Source organism: Chaetodon auriga, chromosome 20 (genome assembly GCF_051107435.1).
Source record: "Chaetodon auriga isolate fChaAug3 chromosome 20, fChaAug3.hap1, whole genome shotgun sequence".
Lineage (NCBI taxonomy): Eukaryota > Metazoa > Chordata > Actinopteri > Chaetodontiformes > Chaetodontidae > Chaetodon > Chaetodon auriga.
In genome coordinates this window covers 4798644-4818465 of record NC_135093.1, presented here as the reverse complement: position 1 = coordinate 4818465, position 19822 = coordinate 4798644, and the positions used below count along the sequence as shown (strand labels likewise).

Here is a 19822-nt window from a genome sequence, read left to right as displayed (position 1 = left end):
CCTCATGGCTAGGACTGGACCATTTTCCTGTGCCCAGCTAAAAAATAGTCTGCCGATGGCAACAGGATAACGTGTTAATAGGTGAGTTTTAGAGGTGCTGGTGGACAGATTTTCTTTCCTTTTAGACCGAGCCAGGCTAGCTGTTTAGCTTCCAGTCTTTGTGCTAAGCTAAGCTAACTATCTTCTGGTTGTAGCTTCATATTTACCCTACATTGTTGAAAGTGGTATCAGCCTTCTCATAGCGCTAACTGTCGATCTACTCCTTTTAATTCAGTGAAGTTTCCTGCCGCCGTGTCGTTTTCATCGGACTGTTTGAAGTCTTATTTCATCGCCATTAGTCTTGGATGGACGGCCTGGGAGCCCCGCCAAACGGCGCCCTGTCCCTTTAAACCGCAGCAGGAGGCGGTGCTCTCCGGCACTCGAGAGGAGGGGAGAGGAGGGGAGAGGAGGCCAGCGGGGAGGGCCGCTTTGTGAACCTCACAGACGCGAACTCAACGGACACCGGAGCACCAGCGAGGGGACTGCCCCGCCGAGGGAACTGAACTGAATTTGGAGTGACACACAGGCTTCTCCTCCAGTGCTCCACTCCCGCGTTTACGGAAAGTTGAGTGGAATATAACCCGGAACTTCCCCATCGCTCGCCCCGTAAAGAAAGGTAACATTTCTTCTTCGTGGACTTGAGTGAGCTTTAACGTCTTCTTCTATCAAACTTATTTTAGCTAGTTCTGCGAGTGACGGCTTTTAGCAACAGTTCGGCTGTAGTCAGTGTGTGTAATATAGTCTTCAAACTACTCTGTGGGGTCAGGGAACAGACGTAGGTTGAAGTGAAGCCGACGGTGTGAAATCTGCATCTCATTTGAATGTCAAATCTGCGCCTGGCGGTCTCACCGAGCTCTGTTCTCTCCTCAACGAGAAAAAGAAAAGCCATGTACTATTATGAAAGTCAGCACTTCACTTTAAAGGACACATCCTGCTGGCTCAAACGTGTGCTCTACAGTTTATTCTTTACTTTCAAACACTCTTTTTCTTGGCCCGCTTTATCTGCATCCACCTCTGTTTGAATCCGGAGAAAACAGGTTTTCTGTGGATTCAGTTTGGAGTCATGGCCATGAAGTTGAGCAGAGCTCCTCAAACTTGTTCAGAGCTGCTTAAATATAGAAGTTTTAGATTACTGACCCGATTAAATGTTGGCCACAGAGCACCCATTTTGCAAGATATCTTTGCATAATTTATTATGAAATTACATAATTGTCCGGTTTAGAGGCCAAAGCTCCCCTAAAAGCTGATGAAAGGAGTTGAATAACAGGGAAAATAAACTATTCCCCATTAGGACCTCAAGACTACAAATCCCTATTAACGTACCCATTCATATCGCAGACATTTAATAGTGGGATCTGGGTTGCCAGGTCTGAAATAAGTACGTTCAGACACAGGGCAGGGTATGGTTTAATCAGAGCGGGCAGATGGACTTAGAAGCATCAGTTCTCTTCTCTGGGAGTTGCGTAACATTAATACTCTGCGGTGGGAAAACGCATCAAAATCTCCGGGAATCCACCACGAGCTCCATAAACTGCACGGCTGCTCTCGCCTCATCCCTCACTCCCAAATTTGTCCGCCTTCCCGTATCATTAGTGAGCTGTTCCTGTTTGTGTTTACAGGCCTGGCACTTGCCTCTCATGGTTCATCATGCCTGATGAACTGGGTCATTTGCTCCAGGATTGCCTCCATGGCGGCGTACCTGCCCGGCCTCATTCATCATGCTCTGATTGGAGGCCGTGGAGTGTGTGCTTGACTTTGACTGCGCTGACCATAAAGTCTGCAGGCCCGTTTTATAACTTTGCTTTCATTATTCCTCGTTCATCGTTGGCAATCAGGCCTTTGTGCTTGTTAAACTGCTGGTCTGGACCAAAGTAGGAGGACATATTGACTAATGGGCTTGGCTTTGCTGTTGTCTTTGTATGACTCTTGCCCTCTGACCCCCGCACTCACACAACCACGCCCTCAACACAGCCCTAAGGTGAGCAGTATTTGACATTTTACTTGGTGAATCATTCACCCAACACCGTACTGGCAGCTCTGTGCGAAGAGAAATGAGGAAATTTGTGGGGGAAATACTTAACTGTGGACCTTGAGGTTGATTGGAGAGACTTAAGCCAAGGTCGGCCTCTGCCTGATCACCGTCGTGCTGGCAGGGCCACTTGCTTGCTTTTCTGTGCCTTTTCCAGCGTGAAGAGTGGTGCATTATCGCACACACTTCAAGCCTTTCAGCTCCTCATTGTACGGCTTCTCCAGAGCTGCCAGGCAGATATCTCTCCATCAAGATCTATTGTGTGTGCTGCAGAGTCAGAGGGGAGGGAAGCATGTGTGTGTGTGTCATCTCTGACTGTGCTTTTTTCTTTTTCCTGCAACCGAGGCTATTTCAGTTGGCTCTGGAGGATAGTGTTGCTGCGTAGTGAGGAAGCTGGCTACCTGCCCGACGGTCTGCGCTGAGGTCATTACAGTTTTATACTGGAAGGAGGGCGTGCGGGAGTGGGGGCCGGGGGGGAGGCAGTTTGACTCATTTGCACTGTTTCTCATGAAAACACTAACTTCAGGCAGTCTCACATGCAGTTAGTTAAAGTGGAGGGCAACTAATTTCCTCGTAACTGCACGCTCAGTCGGTATTTTATTGGTGTGGATTCCATATTATGTGAAGGTTTAATGTATGGGGGTTAAACTCTTCACTCTTGTTTATGTGAGAGACGAAATACGAATGAGTTAACTGGAGTCAGGTGTGATGACTTACACTGCATGGCTTTCTTTTGTTGCTTCCCATGCCTTGGGAAATGCCTATGTAAATTGCGGCCTCAGTAATCCACCCACCTTTATCCCATGCTGTGTGGGGGACCATCAGGGAATGGTGGGAGGACGTTTGGGCTTCTGCATGGCTTTGTTGCAATTACCTTTTCTGCGCAAAAGGTTGTGGGGAAAAACAGAAACATTTGCATGTTCGGAGAGGGTTAGATGTTACCTCTGAGGAAAACAACGATCATTGTGCCTACAGAAACCACCAAAAGAGGGCGATCTGCCCAGAGCGAAAGGTCATAAATTGATCAACTTTGAGCCAAATTCAAAATGGCAGCTGTAATATGTAGGAGAATATCACTATTATTAGATTATTGGAAAGGTTTCAGGGATGCACTCCAGAGCTCCGGCGCTGAGGAAGCCTCCCAGTTTCTGTGAAGTATTAATCACCTCAGAAGTGACGGATGTGTAATTTTTTTCAGCTGTTGATGCTGGGAAGCATGGAGGCCTATGCTGAACTCCCTGAGGAGAGCTGTTTTGTCTCAGACAATTACAGGATTCACCCCACCCGCAAAGAAAGCAGCGAGGCCTTTGAACTTTGAGGAGGAATCACGCCGAGGATGCTCGAGTGATCTTTGAGCACACTTGGAAGCAAAATCCAACGTTGCGTCAGCGGCTTCGGACTTTTCTAGATTATACTTAACTTTGAACTTTGAGTCAGAGGAAGAAATTAACCAGACGGCGATCAGTCAGGGAAAATGCCGTCCTGTAGTGCCGCGGTTCTCAGGCTTTGTGGCTTGTGGTCTCTGAAAACAAACAACAAATATTGATTTTCTTCCTTTTGTGCTATTTGAAAAGTTTTTATATATTAAAATATCCAGTAATACAGAAGACAAAAGCACAGATTTGAGGAAAATGTAAACAAAAAAAAAACTAATTTCATCTAGAAGTGAGCTGTTTCTGCCGTCATCCAAAGCCAAAGTTCTCTTGATGCTATGGTTTGTTTTTGTAAGAGTAGATACTTCAGATTATCTTATTCCAGAATCACCCAGTCTGGGTGTTGAAAGCTAAACAGATCAGAACGGTGTCAGCAGTTTCGGGCCAAACGTCCCGTAAATCGCCATTCAAGATTTGGCACGAGGCTGTGAGAGAAGCCCGAGCTGATCCAGACGCAGTGACACCACAGGAGCTTCGCCGTCCCATTGAACAAGAATATATCACTGCTGTTCGCAGGAGAAGAGGCTGCTCTCTGTTTTTGTTGGGTGCAGCAGCCCGTGTGCACCCATCACTCAGTGGCTCAGATCTGTATCGGTTGCTTCCATTGTTGTGGAAAAATAACCAGTTTGACAGGAAATATTTTCCCGTGTGGAGTCGTTTCACTCCTTTCTTGAAAACACCAACAACAGTTTGACTCCTCAACATGTGCTTCATTGTATTAGTATTAAGTGAACAAAGAGTTACTGTATGTTTATAATGCATCCAGCTTGCAGCACCTGTCTGCTTATTTCTTGAACTGCATAGTTTAAAGCTGTAGGACCTGTTTGGATGATTGTTACATCTGAGATCGGGAAAGTCACGGCCGGCTCGGTGTCATCTTCTCACGTGACCGAAGTTTCAGAACATCCTGTGCGGTTTCTGTCTGATGCAAAGTCACCACAGAACAACATCATCCATCATCAGCCGGCACACCCACCCAGCTCACGTTCTCAGGAGTTTTCCACGCTGACTTTCGGGCAGACTCAGAGACGAATGTGTCAGACGGTTTAAAGAGTAATTCAGCGATTTTGTGCTGCGCCTCTGTAAAGTTGAGGGATTTGCGAGAGACGTATTTAAGAAGGGAAGGGACCAACTTTGTGCAGCAGAGGCTGAGATATCCTGACTTTTAGTTATCTGATAGTATCTGGTCTTCGATATAAGTTAGTCGTCTCCAAGCCTGAGCAAGGGATAACCGCAGCTGAAGCGATGTGAAGCTCGTGTATAAAAGTTGTTTGGAAAGCTGTAGGAAGTCTGCACTCCTTGCCCAGATCAAGTCTTAGCAGGCCTTTTCAAGGATGGAGACCCCATCTGATCAAATGTTATCATGACCAGCAGTCATACGACAAAACATATGAGAGTACGACTCAAACACCAGGATTTCCTCTTAACCATAAACTGATGTCGTGTAATTCACATATTTCCATTCGTGTCATTGACTGAATTAGGAACTCTTTGCTGAACCTGCAGTGTGAAGCTGATAATAGACCAGCGGTTGGTGCATATTTGATGAAAGAGTCTGATCTGTTGTGCATTTCAATCCAAATCCAGTGCAGTCGCTGCTCCATCAGCTCTGTCTGTATCAGCAGTTAAGCATTAACCGCATACAGTATAACTGCATTCAGAGTTCCTCCTCCACCCTGCACAGTATGGCTTTTAACAGTGGGGCTATGGCTGACCAATATGCTGTCTCGACTACGGCTGGGTCATGCATTGAAAACACGAGCGGCGGTGTGCAGCTGGCCGCTGGGGTCCAGGCTTTGGCCTGCTTACAGTCCAGCGAGCCCTCATTGTTTTGCGGCTCTGCGTGGACACAGAAACAGGTGGTTTCTCTGTCAAGCGTGTACTGAAAAGACAAAAGAGGACTGCTGGCGTAACCGCGGTCACCTCTCTGCCCGCTAGATGACAAATTCAAGCTGGGAAGCTAGTTCAGGAGACGGGAACAGCAACGTGAGCTATTGTGGGCTCTTACGGTGGTTGTGTGACGATCCTGAGAGAGTCCCTGGTTTCCTTGAGAATAAAGACTCGCACATGTTCCTGCCTGAGCCTCTGGAGGACGTTTCCAGGTCAGCAGCTCTGTGCTGTGAAAGGACTGTGCCGCAAAGTTACAAAACCCTGACAGATAAGCATCTCAGGCTTTTGTCTTCTTGTCGTAAATGGATGCTAATCACTGTAAAAAGGGGGTGTTGTTCATGTGGGTCACCTCTAAGCCCCGTCCTGTGTGTGTTTTCATGCTTTTATGTTTTGCTTTATAGGTGCATACATGTGCTTTGGGTGTGCCGAATGGGTTTGGTTCCTGTCTTCCTCTGTACTGCTTTGTTTTGTTGTTCTCTCTCCTCCATTGTGCTTTGTGTGACATTTCTGGTTCCTCGGTTACAGAGAAATTGTGTCTGTCGTTTGGGAGCCAGCAGGGTGTGTGCGTGTTTGTCAGTGACTCGTCGAACGGAGGCCAGCTCTCCCTGACAACCCTTGAACCCATCGATGGCAGTTTGAGCACCGCTCGTTGATGGACTTCAGCCGTGTGTCATATGATGCCATTATGCCGTCTGAGGCCTTGTCTGCCTTTGGTGTTTTATTTTGAAAGGCCACAACTAATGTTTTCTTTATCGATGCTGTGTTGAATTAATCATGAGCTCAAAAAATGGTGAAAAATACTGAATTCATGTCCCCAGAGCTCCAGGATTTGGCATCAAATTGCTTGTTTTGTCCCACTCCAACACCTACGTATTCAATTAATGATATATAAGAGAAAAGAACAGCAGCTCCTCACATTTGAGAAGCTGTAAACAGAGTGTTTGCTTTATGAATTACATAAACTATTGCCTGAGTTATTAACTGACCAGTTGCGTCAGTGCGTCTTACGCCTTGTTTGATTGTACTGATATGAGCTTCATCAACACGCACTCTGGTGAACTCTGTGACGGAGAGCTGAGCTGCTGTAATGTAATCAATCCTTATATGCTTAGCTGGACATTCCTGAAGAGTCCACACACACACACACACACACACACACACACACACACAGCACGTCTGTCCTCCTCACACACAGCGCTAATCGAATGGCAGTGGACGGAGGTAAATCAAGCAAGGGCGCAGTTACGTTAACGATGTGCCTGACGAGCGCCGGAGCTCCGGTCTTTGTCTCTGTCCTGGTTCTGGGGTTTTTCGGCTTGTCAGCTGTTGTGAGTTGCCATTATCAGGTTGAAGTGGCCGTGTGTGCTTTCTCTGTTGTCTGCCGGTGTTTTGTTGCCGTTATGTGCCATTAAAGTTGGCACCGTGCGGGTTTATTAACTCATCTTGTCAGTTAGGAGTCGTTGCCAGAGGTCTTTACGGCTGGTTTGTGTTTGACCTCAGCGGGGGGGCGGCTGATTAAAAAAAGAGGAGCCGTTGAGAAGTTGACACAGTGCAGCAAACAGTCGCTTATCTCAAGAGGGCGAGTGTGTACGTCCTGTTCTGCAGAGTATTGTCGCACAGGCTCCGGCTTATCTCTTTGGTGATTTGGCATATTTTCTTTCCCCTGAGGTCTCGTTCTGAGCAACCTGTTGGTGCTTCTCAGCCTCTTCCTCTCTTTGTGTGGAGAAATGGCAGCCGAACTGGCCAGTGGACTATTAGAACATATTATCTGTACTGCAGGCCAGTCGTGACGTTGGCATCCCCGCTGTAGTTCCCTCTTTGTCTTTTTTAGCACAATCCTCAGTAGAAATTCGGCTTTGTTTTGTCGTCCAGCAGCTTATTGGATGCTTATTTCAACCACTTGGCCCTGATCCTGCCCTCCGGTACCAGCCATGAATGCTGTCTATTTGTCAGAGACTGATGGGGCGGATTTCAGCGATTAATTAGACATGGACTATCGTGTGCACGCGCACTCACACAGTACAGTACAGTCCCGCCGCTGTGGGCGTAATGAGGGTTTGGGTGCATTTCATGCAGGACACGGTGAAAGAACGTCTGTCGCTGTGCTGGCATGACTGAGTGAATCCAATGTGGTGACACCCTCCGCCGCCCCTTTGAGGGCGTGTTTCTCTTCAGTGCCTCCATCTGTGCCTTTCCTTTCTGCGAAAGTCCCTCCGGCCGCGCTGCTTCACATGGGAAATGTTGTGCCCCTCAACATTTTTACGCAGGATATTTTTCATGCATGGAGAGGAGGGGTGTTTCTCCCCAAAGCAAACCCTCAGGAGATCTGCTTTGTGCAATGGCTTATTTTGTAATTAAGAAACATGCTTGTTATGTTTTTATTTGCTTTTTAGCCAGGCTTCATTTTTTCCCCTCTGTGGCGTAGCGGCCCACCCAGGATCTGACCAAACGCTTTGCCCAATTATGCAGGAGCAGCAGCTTCATGAAGGGCCAGCTTGACTGGAACAGAGTGAAATCGTTTGGAAGCTGTCCTCTGCCTCTCTGCTTCTAGATGTCAGGATTTGAAAAGATTAAAAAAAAAAAAAAATCACTCAGTGTGGTCACGTGGTGATTGTGTTACTGGGGGTGCTGGAGCCATAACAGGAGGTTGCGCAACACACTAAAAAAAGCAATAGGAGATGGATTCTGGAGTGTGACAGGAGGAGGGCTGGCTGGGGGAGCAGTGGGAGGTTGGTTTATGGGGTTTTTTTGTTTTTGGGTGGACGGAGGTGCGCTGTTTGCCGTCCCGAGCTCCTGCCACACAGCGCAGAGGGCCGGCTCAGGCACGCTGGTTTTATTTGCTCACGTTGAACGCGCTGCCCTTAATCCTCCTGTGGTTTTTTTGTGCCTGTGTGGCATTGGGGCCCTGGAGGCTGATAGGCTACAGTTTACACACACACATCCAGAGGGCCTGCAGGACTTGGGCTGCAGTCCTGCTGATGTAGGTATGTTTTCCCGGCCAAGCTGAATTTGTCTCCCAAAGCCTGTTTACATGATGCGTGTTGTCAGCCTGCTGTCCAAGTCCAGCCTGTGGCACGTTTCACTTCTCTTCAAGCTGCTCTGTTTTTAAATCTGACGATGGAAAGCGTTGTCTTGAGTATCTGCACAGTTTCTCACATTTCAGCAAAGCCGGTCAAATGATTTAAAAGCCTCGATGCACTTTTCCTGCCAGCATGCCACATGATTGCAGGGCATAATGTGACTTAATGGTGGCAACACCCACATAACACAATCTTTATTTTTACACATGTACCCTCCAATTATGACGTTTTAAGCATGTTTGCATATTACTGAGCACAAACTGATGTTTTTCTGTAACTTCTTAACGTTTTAGGGCGCTGAGCTGAATCTAATAGCACCCATGTGTTGCGTGAGCACAAGTCTGTCGACACTGAAAATTTAGCTAATTAAGGTATTAAGCAGGCCCCGAGGAGATTTCATTTTAATCAAACAGGGTTTTGTTTACATTCAGCCAAAACCGTTCTGTTCATCCTTAAGGTTAAATAAACATGCTGAACACATTTCTCCCTCAGAAAGCATTTTCAAAGGCCTTTAAGAATGTGACAAAAAAGAAATTAACTCAAGAAGCTTTGTCTTGAGCCTTTAACTACAACTGACTCTTCATCAACAGCATATAATAAAGCTATTTATTAACTTCTTACTCTGTGCTCCGCTGAGGACGGGCTGTGAGTTGGGGTTGGAGATGTTACTTTGGCTCAAGAATGAGTGTTCTGACGCCTCCATCTCCTCCCTTTTCCTCCCCTTTAACTGCTGCATTGGTGCAACACATAATACAAATGCTAAACATGCTCTACAGGGCCGCCGCTGGTCAAAAACACAATCTCTTTTTAATTGGCTTAAATGATGAATTAACTTGCAAAACAAGGCTGGCCATGATAGACTATAATGGGACATTAGGCAGCTGTCGAACCCCGTGGACATTTGAGTGCTATTTCATTTTATAAGTCTTCATTTGTCCCAGTCATGTGTTTGGCATTTAGAGTATTTTTCATCTTAATTTGTCACTGGTCAGCTGCGCTGAGCCAGTACAGAAGGAGGGACAGTGCTGCTAATGATGACTACAGAGCATTCCAGGTGTGTTTCCATGATCTGGAATCACACCTTGTCATAGACCGAGTTACACCCGTGTGAAATAGGTATGATCATCGACACACGGCATGTGAGACCACATCCTTTTGTCTGTCTGTCCAAGATATTTCTGCCATTTGTCATACAGGGTTAGTCTTGGCGGTGTGACTGGATATGAAGTGAAACAGGAAGAACTGGTTCCTTCTGCTGCAGAACAAAAGATCGCTCACTGCACATTTTTTAGAGCTCCTTTTGGTCTGTTTTCAGGTGTCTTACTGTACGCTAAAAGCCTAATACTAAAAAAAAGGTGGCGTGTTGTGTAAAATGGGAATAAAAACAGGATTAAGTCATCTGCAAACAAATTGTTTAAAGGCAACGGTTTTATGAAGTGTTCCTGAGCCCATGTAGTACCGTCCTTTATCCAGTCATGTGTTCATAAAGTGGAGAACCTCGCTCCGTCCTCGCTTGTGAACGACTGAGCCTTTCCAGGATGCCCCTTTCATACCCAATCATGATGCTATCACCTGTTTACCTGTGGAATGATCCAAACAGGTGTTTTTGGAGCATTCCACATCTTTCCCAGTCTTTAGTTGCTCCTCCCAACTTGTTTGAAACGTGTTGCGGCATCAAATTCGTAATAAGCAGATATTTACAAAAATCAATGAAGCTGATGAGGTCAGACATTACATATATTGTCTTTGTACTGTTTTTAATTGAGCATCTGTCAAAAAGGATTAGCGAAGTATTACGTTCTGTGCTGTTTTTGTCTTACAGAGCATCCCAACTTTTCTGGAATCAGGGTCGTACATAAACAGTGTATTTCTTCATCTGTTATCTGTGCTGTGAGTCAAGGACGATAAGTAGGTGTTGGACTGGAGGGAACTTTGAGGAGCATGTAAAAACACACTGAGGTGAGATGAAGGCTTTGCTAATGAGCTCACACCAAGGCTACAGCCACTTGATGCGAGGCGGAATCAGATTCATACATAGTCAATAAGGTCTCCTAATTCCTTCATTTTTAGCACATTTCTAGCATCTTTTAATCATAATAGTTTGTATATATTAGATTTATATAACAGTTTTTATGCCTAGATGCTGAGTGTGACTGATAGAAAAGGATAAGTAAGATGAAAATAAATCAGTTTGTAGGAGATAAATATTACATCCTAAGCTCCTGGTGGACAGAGATGGGCCAGTGCCTCTGACTCCATCAGCCTACTCTCCCCCCGTGGGAATCCCATGTTTGGGCAGGAGGTTATGGGCCTCTCAAAGAAGGGCCAGATGAAGTTTCCTGACGTCCTTTGTCAGAGTTGAGAACTTTCCATTCTTATGCAGCTCCATTGATTAATTGATTAGCAATGTCATAGGATGGTGTTGGCTGACTCGAATAAAACATTTACATATCAATGTTGCTGACAATGGGGTTGAACAATGGGGATTCAGGCGAGTTCAAGGTTAAACAGAGCAGAGATTTTCTTTCTGCTCAGACAGCAGAGTCTCCGTGTTAAACATTATATCTTGAAAATGGACAACAAAGGACTTACTACTAGAGTGACTACTCTAAAGTTATAAGTTTGGCGGCGTTGAGTAGAACTATGTATGCAGCAGATAGTTTACTGACTTATCAGGTTAAGATCAGTCATTTAACAGAATTACTCATTGACTTTGGAAACATCAGCTCACTCTTGTCATTGTCATTTCTTCATGATATTCACCTTTTTTAAATTCTATAGACATCCAGCGAACCTGGCAGACAATAGTTGGGGTCCCGTCACTGTTGTGTAATTACCCTTTACCTGACTCCCTGTAACTCCTGCATGGATGCTTCCACCCTGTGAATAAATGATAGTCTTTCTCTGTCTCGCTTCTGAAAAATTTAAACGCAGTCAAAAATAAAACCAGAAACTCCTGCAGTCAGTGCACGCCGGCTGGTTGAACCTGACAGTAGCCGAGCTGTGATTGGATAAGCAGCCAAAGCCTCTTTTTTGCTTGTTCATTGGGTGGAAGGAGAGAAAGTGGCACGAGATAGCTGAGGACTGTATGGCGCCTGTGATCCACAGGATTACAACAGTGAGACGGAACGCTGATGAGCATGGTGGTTGTTATGATGTCATTCAGCGAGCATCAGAGTCTGCCAGCGACATAAGATGCTCTTAATCATTCATGGCCCTGTCACCACTTGTCTCAGTTTGAGCTGGAGTCATGTGGCACTTTGAGTGCTCGGTTACATAAAGGCTTCGTCACGGGCTGGCACCGTGACTGAGCCAGTAGTTCTCAGCTAAAACAAACAAGATAATACTTATTACCTCTCCGGGCATATTTAGCGCTCCAGCGCTAACATGTTTGGCTATAGGTGTGCGTTTTTTTTGCCTTTGCATTGGCAGATGTGTCCCAGCGGTGTGGCTTGTTTGTTTTGCTTAATGAGCCTGTGAAAAGAGGGCTGAGGTGGAATTTTGCCCCCAGCTGAACTGAGAGCGTTTGTGGTATGGGCCATACTGGCTAGACTGGAATCCCTGGTCATCAAGTTGACATGCAGTGATGAGCAAACAGAGCTATGACTGCACGTTTTTGTGTCTGTCTAGACACTGAAACGAAAGAACGTTTTCACTTAATTTATGTAATCCATACTTCACCTCCCTGCCCTCAAAGTAAACAAAGGAAAGCATACTCAAGTCTACTCAGTCATGTCTATGCAAAGGTCTAAAATGAGAATAACTAAAAGTCTAAAGCTTGAGATATTAGATTGTCACATGATGACTGGAAACCACTGAAGCAGGAAACATGTTCCACTTTGCCTGACAGCTCAACACCACCCTGCAATTGTGTAAATCTGCAAACTTTACAAAAATGTGAGAAAAGAAGGCCAAAAATCACATTGGCGGTCTTGTTGTAGTTCATTTTTCTGGGGCTATGAGTTGAGATAACCAATCAACAAATAGCCTAAAGAATATCCTTCCATTTCTGTAAATACAAGCAGTGTTCTGCATTTTCGAGTATCTAGAGTAAGATCAGGTAAGCTATATAAAATATGTAGCAATACAAGGTTAACCTCAATGCCTGGCATTGATTTGGTGGAAACATATTTCCCAAAACAACTGCGACAGGATGCATAAATGGCCCCTCTTTGTGTGAAAGAACATTTAGCACAGCCACAGTTTCACATGCAGAACATTAAAGCGCCTTTTCAGATTTTTAAAGTGGTCTCTGGAATGTTGTTTTGAAACCGTAGAATTCAGAGGACACTGCTGTTCTTCGTGATTTATCTTTTAAATAGCACTGAAAGGCTGGACGTGAATATGACAGGACTGCCTGCAGGCCGTGCTTCATCTTTTGTCATGCCCACAATAATGGGGTCTTGATGATCGGGGGCTGGGCTGAAACTATTCCTCATCTAACATCAAAGGGGCCCCAAAGACATAAAATGGGCCATTTCCTAGAATGACTTAAGGTGTGAGGTTTGCCCCTTTTTGATATTTGAGCGACCACTGACATACTTTATGCAGAGGTTGAATGCCTGCCAGTGACAAGGCACATCAAACGCATTCCTCTTCAGATATTGCACCGTGGCGATTGCCTTATTGCCCTGCATGTGGCCACCAGGAAGAGCTAATCCATCTGAGTGAGCTGATCTCTCCATGTAGGGGATAAAATCTTTCTCTCCGTGTGTCTCCGGTCGGCTTAGAGACAGGAAGCTAGCTTGGTAGCCGGTGCTCGGATCTGGTGTTGCCATAGAGAAATACAAAACCGTGAGCCGCGGGGAAGAACGTATCAGTTGATGAGTTGTCTTGAGCGGTCAGGCGCACACTCAGCATCCATTTTGTGCAGCATATACTAACTGGCTACTACACAAAGCATGAAGTAATAAAGGCTTTAGCTAATGATAGATCATACTGCATTAATCTGACCACTATGAGTCAGCTAAGAGGGACTTGGTTGGCGTTTGTTTGCTCGGCGCCATAATCTTATAATTTGGCACCCAGATGCTGTTTAAATAGCTTTTGTAAGAGTAAGCCCATTCCAGTAGTCACGTACAAGGGTGTGAACTTGAGCTCCAATGGCTTTTACAGTAGAACTTGAAAATAAGATTTTCAAGTACTATTGTGAATTTGCCATTTGTCTGGCCTCCTTTTTGTCGTGGAGACAGTGCTTCTCCTCCATTAGCACCACCACAACTGCTGAAGAAATCTTGAATGAAGTCGTTTAATATGGACGATAAACCTTGGCAGTGGGTAGAGTTCAGTTCTCTTTGGGGATGATCTCTCTTTTGAAAGAGAAGCGAACAAAACAAAAAAAACCCAAAACACAGCGCCGGCTTTTATCATCCATCAAACCCCCCTCTGTTCCCTCTAGTGCTACAGTTGCCTTTCCAATTGAATGGGTTCTTGTCAGAGATGCAAATGTTTTCATGGGTGACGTTGCTTTGGAATATTGTTGAGTGAAGCCCCCATTCATTCACAGTGGGGATACGCGTACAGGCCCAGAGCGTGGGCTTCAGCCCCCGTTTGAAAGCACTGAGCATGATGGGATTGCTGTCTGGCTAAAACAATTGGAAGCCTTGTTAATGTCAGCAGCACATGGAGCTAGTGGACTGTAGCTAGCACATAAGTGGGTGTATAAACCTTTTCTCCACTCGGTTCTGTTTTAAGATCATGTTTCAAGGCTCGAGCGACTTGAGGATAGTTTGGTCTAAGTTCTGGAATGCGCCATATTATCAGCTTATTGAGTCAAAGATAATCAGAGCAAGTACGGGATCAAAGTGACCTGCGTTAAGTCAACAGCACCCTGCTTTCCTCGCATTAAAAAAAAAGCCTTTAATCTGTGACTTGGCCATCACCAGAGCTGATAGATAAATGTGCTGAGAGTTGCTCACTGATGTGTGATCAGTGACAGAACAGAATATTCTGTTGACCGGGCTCAAATGTCTCCTCCAAGGCCGAAGTGACAAATTTCAAAATGTAGAGAAAAACAAAGAGCTGGTGGTGGAGCATGTTATCTATTGACGATAGGAGGGTTAGAACAAAACGTAGCAGATCTGGACTTTCTGAGCTGAGCTGTAAGTCGATCCACGCTGGAGAAATGCTGTTCCACTTCTTTCTTTTTTGCCTCCTTCATTCTTTTATTCCTGCCAGCGTGAACTGCTCGCGCTCCCAGTATCCTGTGTCTTTCTGGTTATGTAACAGCCAGAGGCCTAAATGGGAACTAAAGCACAGCAGTGACAGCGGACACTGCAGCCACTTGAAAAGCCGAAGGCGACAGCAGCCTATTAAAGTTTTTAGACACGGCTCAAAAATGTACCAGAAGAATTATGGCGACACATTTGAATGGGACGTTGTTTTGTCGTGGTCAGCTTCAGTGGGGGCGTTATCACTGGTTTGAAGTCAGGTGAAGGTGCTGCGAACTTTGTACCAGAAAGCTTTTGTTCACCGTTACATAACACCCTCACAGACTCCGCTAGTTTAGAGCCACTCAAGTGAAGCTTCATTTTGAAGCTCTGGCAACAAAAAAGTTTCCATACTTGATGCAGATCAGGACAGAGTGAGTTATGTGATAGTGGGCGAAGAGAAATGAATAGCCGTGGCTCTTCAGAGAAGCATTTAAAGTGCTATTTCACATTCTCATCTGAATAGAACGCTGTCTGTTATTAATTGCATGTTTCCACATTGCCCTCCAAGGTGCATAGTTGCGTTTGGTTTACAGAAGTACTAATGTGGCTTTAATGATCTCTATTCTTCTTCACAGACTGATTCAACAGTAAGATGAAACCAGAGCTGGAGGACCAGAATGGCTGCACACATTAAACACCTGGAATTATACTTTCTTTGACAACATCTCATACAGTCGCCAAAGAATTCTGAAAGGAACTCTCCTGAAGACTCTCCTATAGAACCTAGTTTCATTCCTGTCTGTGGATTATAAGTAAGACTGCCATCATGCCTATTCTCAAGCAGCTGGTGAACAACTCTAACCAGTCGAAGCGGCGGTCTCGGGCTGACCTGACCGCAGAGATGATCAGCGCTCCACTGGGGGACTTCCGCCACACCATGCACGTTGGCAGGGGAGGAGACGCCTTCGGGGACACTTCATTTCTGAGCACCCGATCAGGAGAACCTCCCAGGGAGCCAGACACTAAGCAGGACTCCCCGGGCCCCAAACCAGGGCTGCTGTCCCGCACCTTCAGAAGCAGCAAGCGCTCCCAGTCGGTAAACCGGGGAGACAAGTATGACTACAATATGATGGCACCTTCTGGTGGTTCGTCCAACTATGTGAAAAATGCCATATCCCTGCCCTACCTAAACGATGAGGACACTAACAGAGGACCCCAGCTGCCGAAGAGCGTCTCCTCAAGCCCCATGAAGAGGCTGACGGAGATCGAAAGCAAGCCAGTAAACGGAGCGGCAGCAATGGCGACACTAGACGCAGAGTTTGACGAGCGGAATTTCGGCGAACTCACAGATTTGCCTCCATCCATGCCTAAAGGAGGCGGCATGAAGCACGCCGAGTCTATGATGTCCTTCCACATTGACCTGGGGCCCTCCATGCTCGGAGACATCTTGAGCGTGATGGAGAAGAAAGGCTGGGAGGAGGATGACCTCGGCTACGAAGAAGGCAAGGGTAGCGAGGGCCGTGCGTCGCCGTCCCACATTCCCCACATAGATGATGATGTGGAGGAGCAGGCGCCTGCGAGGCCACCTCGCAGCATGTACCAGCAGAAGGCCATGGTGGATCCCTACACCCCGGAGCTACACACCAGGAACAACCACCACAACCTGGACAGCTGCTCCGTGTCCAGCTGTGGCTCAGCCGCAGAGGAGAAACCTCAGTACCACCTCCACGACGGCGACACGGACAGTGCCAAGTACAGCTCGCCACGTGGGGAAGATGACAGAGATTTCACCTTCATGGATGACGACGACGATGAGATTCGAGTGTAGGCGAAACTGGTGTCACTGCCAAGAACAGTCTTGTGGGACGCTAATGGAGAGGAAGAGACGCTGGGAGGCTATCAAAAGCTGGGAGAGGGAGGGAGTTAGAGGCTTCCTCTAGATCAATCTAATCTCTGTACACTTTGTTCAACATCAGAAATAAAACCAATTAAGCCTTATTCACTGCGCTGTAGTGAGGAGCTGTGAGCTGAGTGCAGACCGGCTCACAAAGTGGCAACATCAAAATCTGAACTTATCATTATTGAGAAATTCTCCAGTTTCAAATAATACCAGCTCCATGTTCCAGCGTCATGCTTGTCAAAGGTGCATCAGCAAAGAAGAGAAAGCAACAGGCCACTGTTTATGAGCGCCGCGCTCGTTTTCAGAATTAAAGGGTGACTATGAGGTTAGAGAACTGTGCCCCAGCTGTCAATCACATGAATATCACATGTGGAGTGTGATGCGTGAGGTGAGGGGAGGATATGCGAGGTCACAAACATGGTGTTGATGTGTACTACAGATTCCCAACAAGGAAGAGAGACAGAACGAGAAGTGAAACTCAGATATCTGTGCGTGGGAGTGATCACGGAGCTCGATTTGCCAATGACAATGTTTTGGCATAGACACTAAATAGATAAAGTAGTTATTACTTTTGTCCACAGCTGACTTTAAGGGGTGATTTTCTGATATTTTTTGACTTTTCTGTACATTCATTATGTGGAAGTTGGTCTTCTGTTGTAGAGCCTGTTGTGTTTTGAGTATGATAGCTCGCCATGTTAGCGTCACTTTGCCGCTGTTTTCTTTGGCAACGTCTTAATTCTTTAAATTCGCAGACAGCTGTGGTATTTATTCATTCATTTTCAGAAGGGATGGCTCGTTCTTAATGTGCACTGTTAGGTCTTAAAAGTTCTGATTTGGGGTTTTTCTGCTATGTAATGAAAACTTCTTAGCGGTACCACAGAGTGAGCCTGCTTCTTTCCACTGAAGCTTGCTACATGGCACTTAATTATTGGACTCAAGTGGACGTTAAAATGTCCAAGTCACGTCACTCCTGCCATCACTGTCACGGTGAGGCTGTATTAGTTGATGCTTCTGTTCGTAAAAATGTGAACTGTCAAAAAAAAAAGAGGCCTTTTGTATGTGTTCTGGGTCCTGCACTTTTTCCACCAGGACAGAAGTGGTGATTGTGGGCAATTCCATGTATTTCTGTGTCGTCACATCTCATTCCACATCATTACTGAGGTCGGTAGGATTAGCAGGTCGGCCGAGAGTTTGAAAGGGAGTAGAAAAAAAAGGTTATTTGAAAACGAAGGAGCGTGGCTCTATCCAAAACACACCTCCTCTCTCTGGACATGTGTTCAGGCTTGTCTCTACGGGAAGAGAAAGGATGGAAGAACACGTGTTATTAGAGCGCAGCCACTTAATGGATGGGCATCAGGTATGTCTCGGGGCGGTGCAGGCGGCAGATATTCCCTGAACTGGCCCCACAAGTGGTGATATTCACCTCCTCCACTCAACCCAAATCACACAGTAGGAACAGATGATTAAATCAACCAATCATCTCACGGTTCCCAGTCTGCTCATCCAATGTGCTGGATTATTGGCCCCCAACCAGCTGGAACTGCTCCAGGAACAGCAGGGTCAGGGACAGACAGGTGGGCTGTTTCTCTTATGGCTTTTTTGTGTTTGGCCGGCTTTCTCCGCCGGCTCCTCCAGGTTACTTTCAGCTCTAAATAAGACGGAAAGACTCTTTTCTCTCTGGTATCAATGATTAATGTCTGACCTTTTTTTTGTATTTTGTGTTAGAAAACTAATTGCCACTTTGACAAATGGGAGCTTTGAATTTCCTGTGGTGGCATTGATGCAGGGGTGTGTACATAGAATCAGGATGCTGTGCCATTCTGCCGTGGGTTATTTTAACGTCGTGGAGTCACGTCTACACCATCAGGTTGCGAGAAGTTCTGACATTATAAGCGATCTGGAGGAAATTGCCAAGTATGCTCTAACATTATTAGTGGCTAATGTTAGCAGGATGTTTGATTTTGTATGTATAGACAATGCAGTATGATTTGAGTCAGACCTCTTTCGTATTCTGATGTAAATGGGCCAAATTTGAAGATGTCTTTTACTTCTCTTGCTCCATTGTGGAAAATGTGGTTCGTGGATTGTTTGGGCAGCTGCAATCCTTCATGTTCATCACCAAGACATGGACACTTTAAAAAAAACACACAAAAAAGAACAAAAACACTCCTTATCTGCCGCTGTTTTAATCAACTAATGTAAATATGATTTGTGCCATGGATGATTACAGCAAACGGTCTTTGTTATCGGCAGTGTGACTCTGTGGTCATGGCGTGAGAACAAGAGGAATGTTAGCAGCTTGAACACTAAATAGCACATTTGGGGCCAAATTGTATTTGCAAGTACGCCGTGAAATCCTCCAAAAGTCTGGCAACCTACGGTAGGCCGGCCGAATGTGGAAGAGGTAAATAGAGAATTCTGGAAAAGTACCCTAAATTACTCCAAGATACTTTCTTGTAATTGTCTTAACTCTCTGGCATTCGTCGTGTTTCACTGGGAAACTCCTAAGTAGGCCAGAATAAACCATATTAAGGAATTTGCAAATACTTTCTGCCTCAGGTCTGCTTAAAGTTTTCCACGCCCTGACAGAAGTGGTGTGGTGAGTGGCAAAAAAAGATAAGGACTGCGAGAAACAACTGGCTCAAAGTTCAGCTGTAGAATGTTTCATTTTCCTTTTCTATTCAGTGGCTGTAGTGTTATGCCAAGTATGTACTGTTTCCTTTTCCTTATTCTGGTTTTACAGTATATTAATATATATTTACCTTCCTCACTTTCCTTTCTTTGAAATAACAGCTATATTTTTCAATAAAAGAGAAAGCTGGTAATCTTCAACCACGGCTCAGCTGCTTTTGTTTAATCTCTAATAAGTCGGTCGCCGCAGGAGGCTGCCTCGTTTTCGAACTCTGTGGCAAGTTTGTTCACAATCTGCTTCCAAAATAGGCAGAACGCTCACTGAAATCTGACCTTCCAGTAGACCCAAGAATTTTTACTGAGGGAGCCGTTGAAAGAGCTCCAGCCGCATTCACAGTCTAGCAAACACCCACTCGGAGTGGATTATTCTACACAAATAACCCTGAAATGAAAGATAAAACCTTGTTTAACAGATTCCACATTACAGGCAGGATGAGTCTTGTTAGCTAATTAGAGGCCTCCAGCCTGACGCTGCTCTTAATAAGCTTTGAGCCTGGTTGATAAAACATATGTAGCGTGTTCGTCATGACGTGCAGGTTTTAAAGACAGCCTATTTGCCTTCTTGTATGATCTAATTCATGTTGTCTCCGAGGGGGGAGGACAGACCT

General features: G+C 45.6%; 1 protein-coding gene across 1 annotated transcript; it reads left to right on the top strand.

Moving 5' to 3' along the window:
* Nucleotides 1-274: 274 nt before the first annotated feature.
* Nucleotides 275-19355, top strand: cdc42ep4b (CDC42 effector protein (Rho GTPase binding) 4b). The gene is made up of 2 exons (XM_076759289.1): nt 275-655; nt 15259-19355. The coding sequence occupies exon 2, from the start codon at nt 15450-15452 to the stop codon at nt 16449-16451; it is 1002 nt and encodes a 333-aa protein (XP_076615404.1). The 5' UTR covers nt 275-655; nt 15259-15449; the 3' UTR covers nt 16452-19355.
* Nucleotides 19356-19822: the final 467 nt, after the last annotated feature.